Here is a 1,051-nt window from a genome sequence, read left to right as displayed (position 1 = left end):
GATGATGATGATGATGATGATGATGATGATGATGATGATGATGATGATGATGATGATGATGATGATGATGATTATGATGATGATGATGATGATGTACATGTATTGCCCAGCGCCTGATTTCCCCACGGTGCTACACAAAAAATGTTTTGTTCAGTGGAGATGGCAGCTACTGGTACTACGAATTATACCCCCAGAACCCTGGAGCCTTACTTTTGTTTAAAAAACCCGGTGGGAGCTTTCAGTAGAGACAAACATTTTACAAGTTCCATTGGTTTTGTTGGTAGCAACATTGCATTTCTATTTCTTTGGCTTCTTTTTCTATGTGCACTATTCAAACCATCTCAATAATTGTAATATATACTTTTGCTTGTTGTTTTAACAATTGCTTTATTTTTCTTCCCTTTTTATTATTGTTATTATCAATTAATTGGTATAATTTAGTCTAGGCACCAGCAATTAATACATTGGGCCTGTGTTCAGGATTCGGCTGCTCGAAGACTCGAGCAAACGAGTACTCACTCGAGTTTCACATTTTCCGGGATTCGGACTCGGGTCCAACATACCTCTCTACCACTTACCGTCTTCACAGTTAGGAGGCAGGAAGCCCCGAGTACATCCGCCCACACACTCCCCTGTCACTCGGTCGCACGTTCCGTTGAAGCAATTGAGGCTGCAGAATTGAGCGCAGTCTTTTCCCCATCGGCCGGGGCCACATTCTGGAAAACAGGAACGGTATTACTCTTCTTTTTTCTTTTGCTTTTTTTTTTCCTCTCATTTTTTTTTCTTTTTTTAAAAAGTGTATCTATAACAGTAATTGTTATTTCTATTATGTACTTAAGTCGAGACAAAAACCTGGACATGAAAACGGTCACTATGTGCGAGGGGAAAGTGGTATAATATATAGTTTATTATTATTTTTATTATTACATTTATTATCTTGGTGCTTTTTACAGATACTATATCAACACAATAGATCGTGTAGGGGATGGGCTTCCGATCTATCTATCTATCTATCTATCTATCTATCTATCTATCTATCTATCTATCTATC

General features: G+C 38.0%; 1 protein-coding gene across 1 annotated transcript in view; it reads right to left on the bottom strand.

Annotated features, from left to right (window-relative positions):
* LOC101855867 (scavenger receptor class F member 1) overlaps positions 1 to 1,051 on the bottom strand; it is a gene marked incomplete at its 3' end in the record, with an annotated part of 29,749 nt that overhangs the window by 2,091 nt on the left and 26,607 nt on the right. The window contains 1 exon segment of the mRNA XM_013081860.2: positions 579 to 716. Coding sequence (XP_012937314.1) covers positions 579 to 716 — 138 coding nt within the window.

The sequence above is a fragment of the Aplysia californica genome, unplaced genomic scaffold, assembly GCF_000002075.1.
Source record: "Aplysia californica isolate F4 #8 unplaced genomic scaffold, AplCal3.0 scaffold00149, whole genome shotgun sequence".
NCBI classification, from domain to species: domain Eukaryota; kingdom Metazoa; phylum Mollusca; class Gastropoda; order Aplysiida; family Aplysiidae; genus Aplysia; species Aplysia californica.
This window is presented reverse-complemented; position numbering and strand designations above follow the sequence as displayed.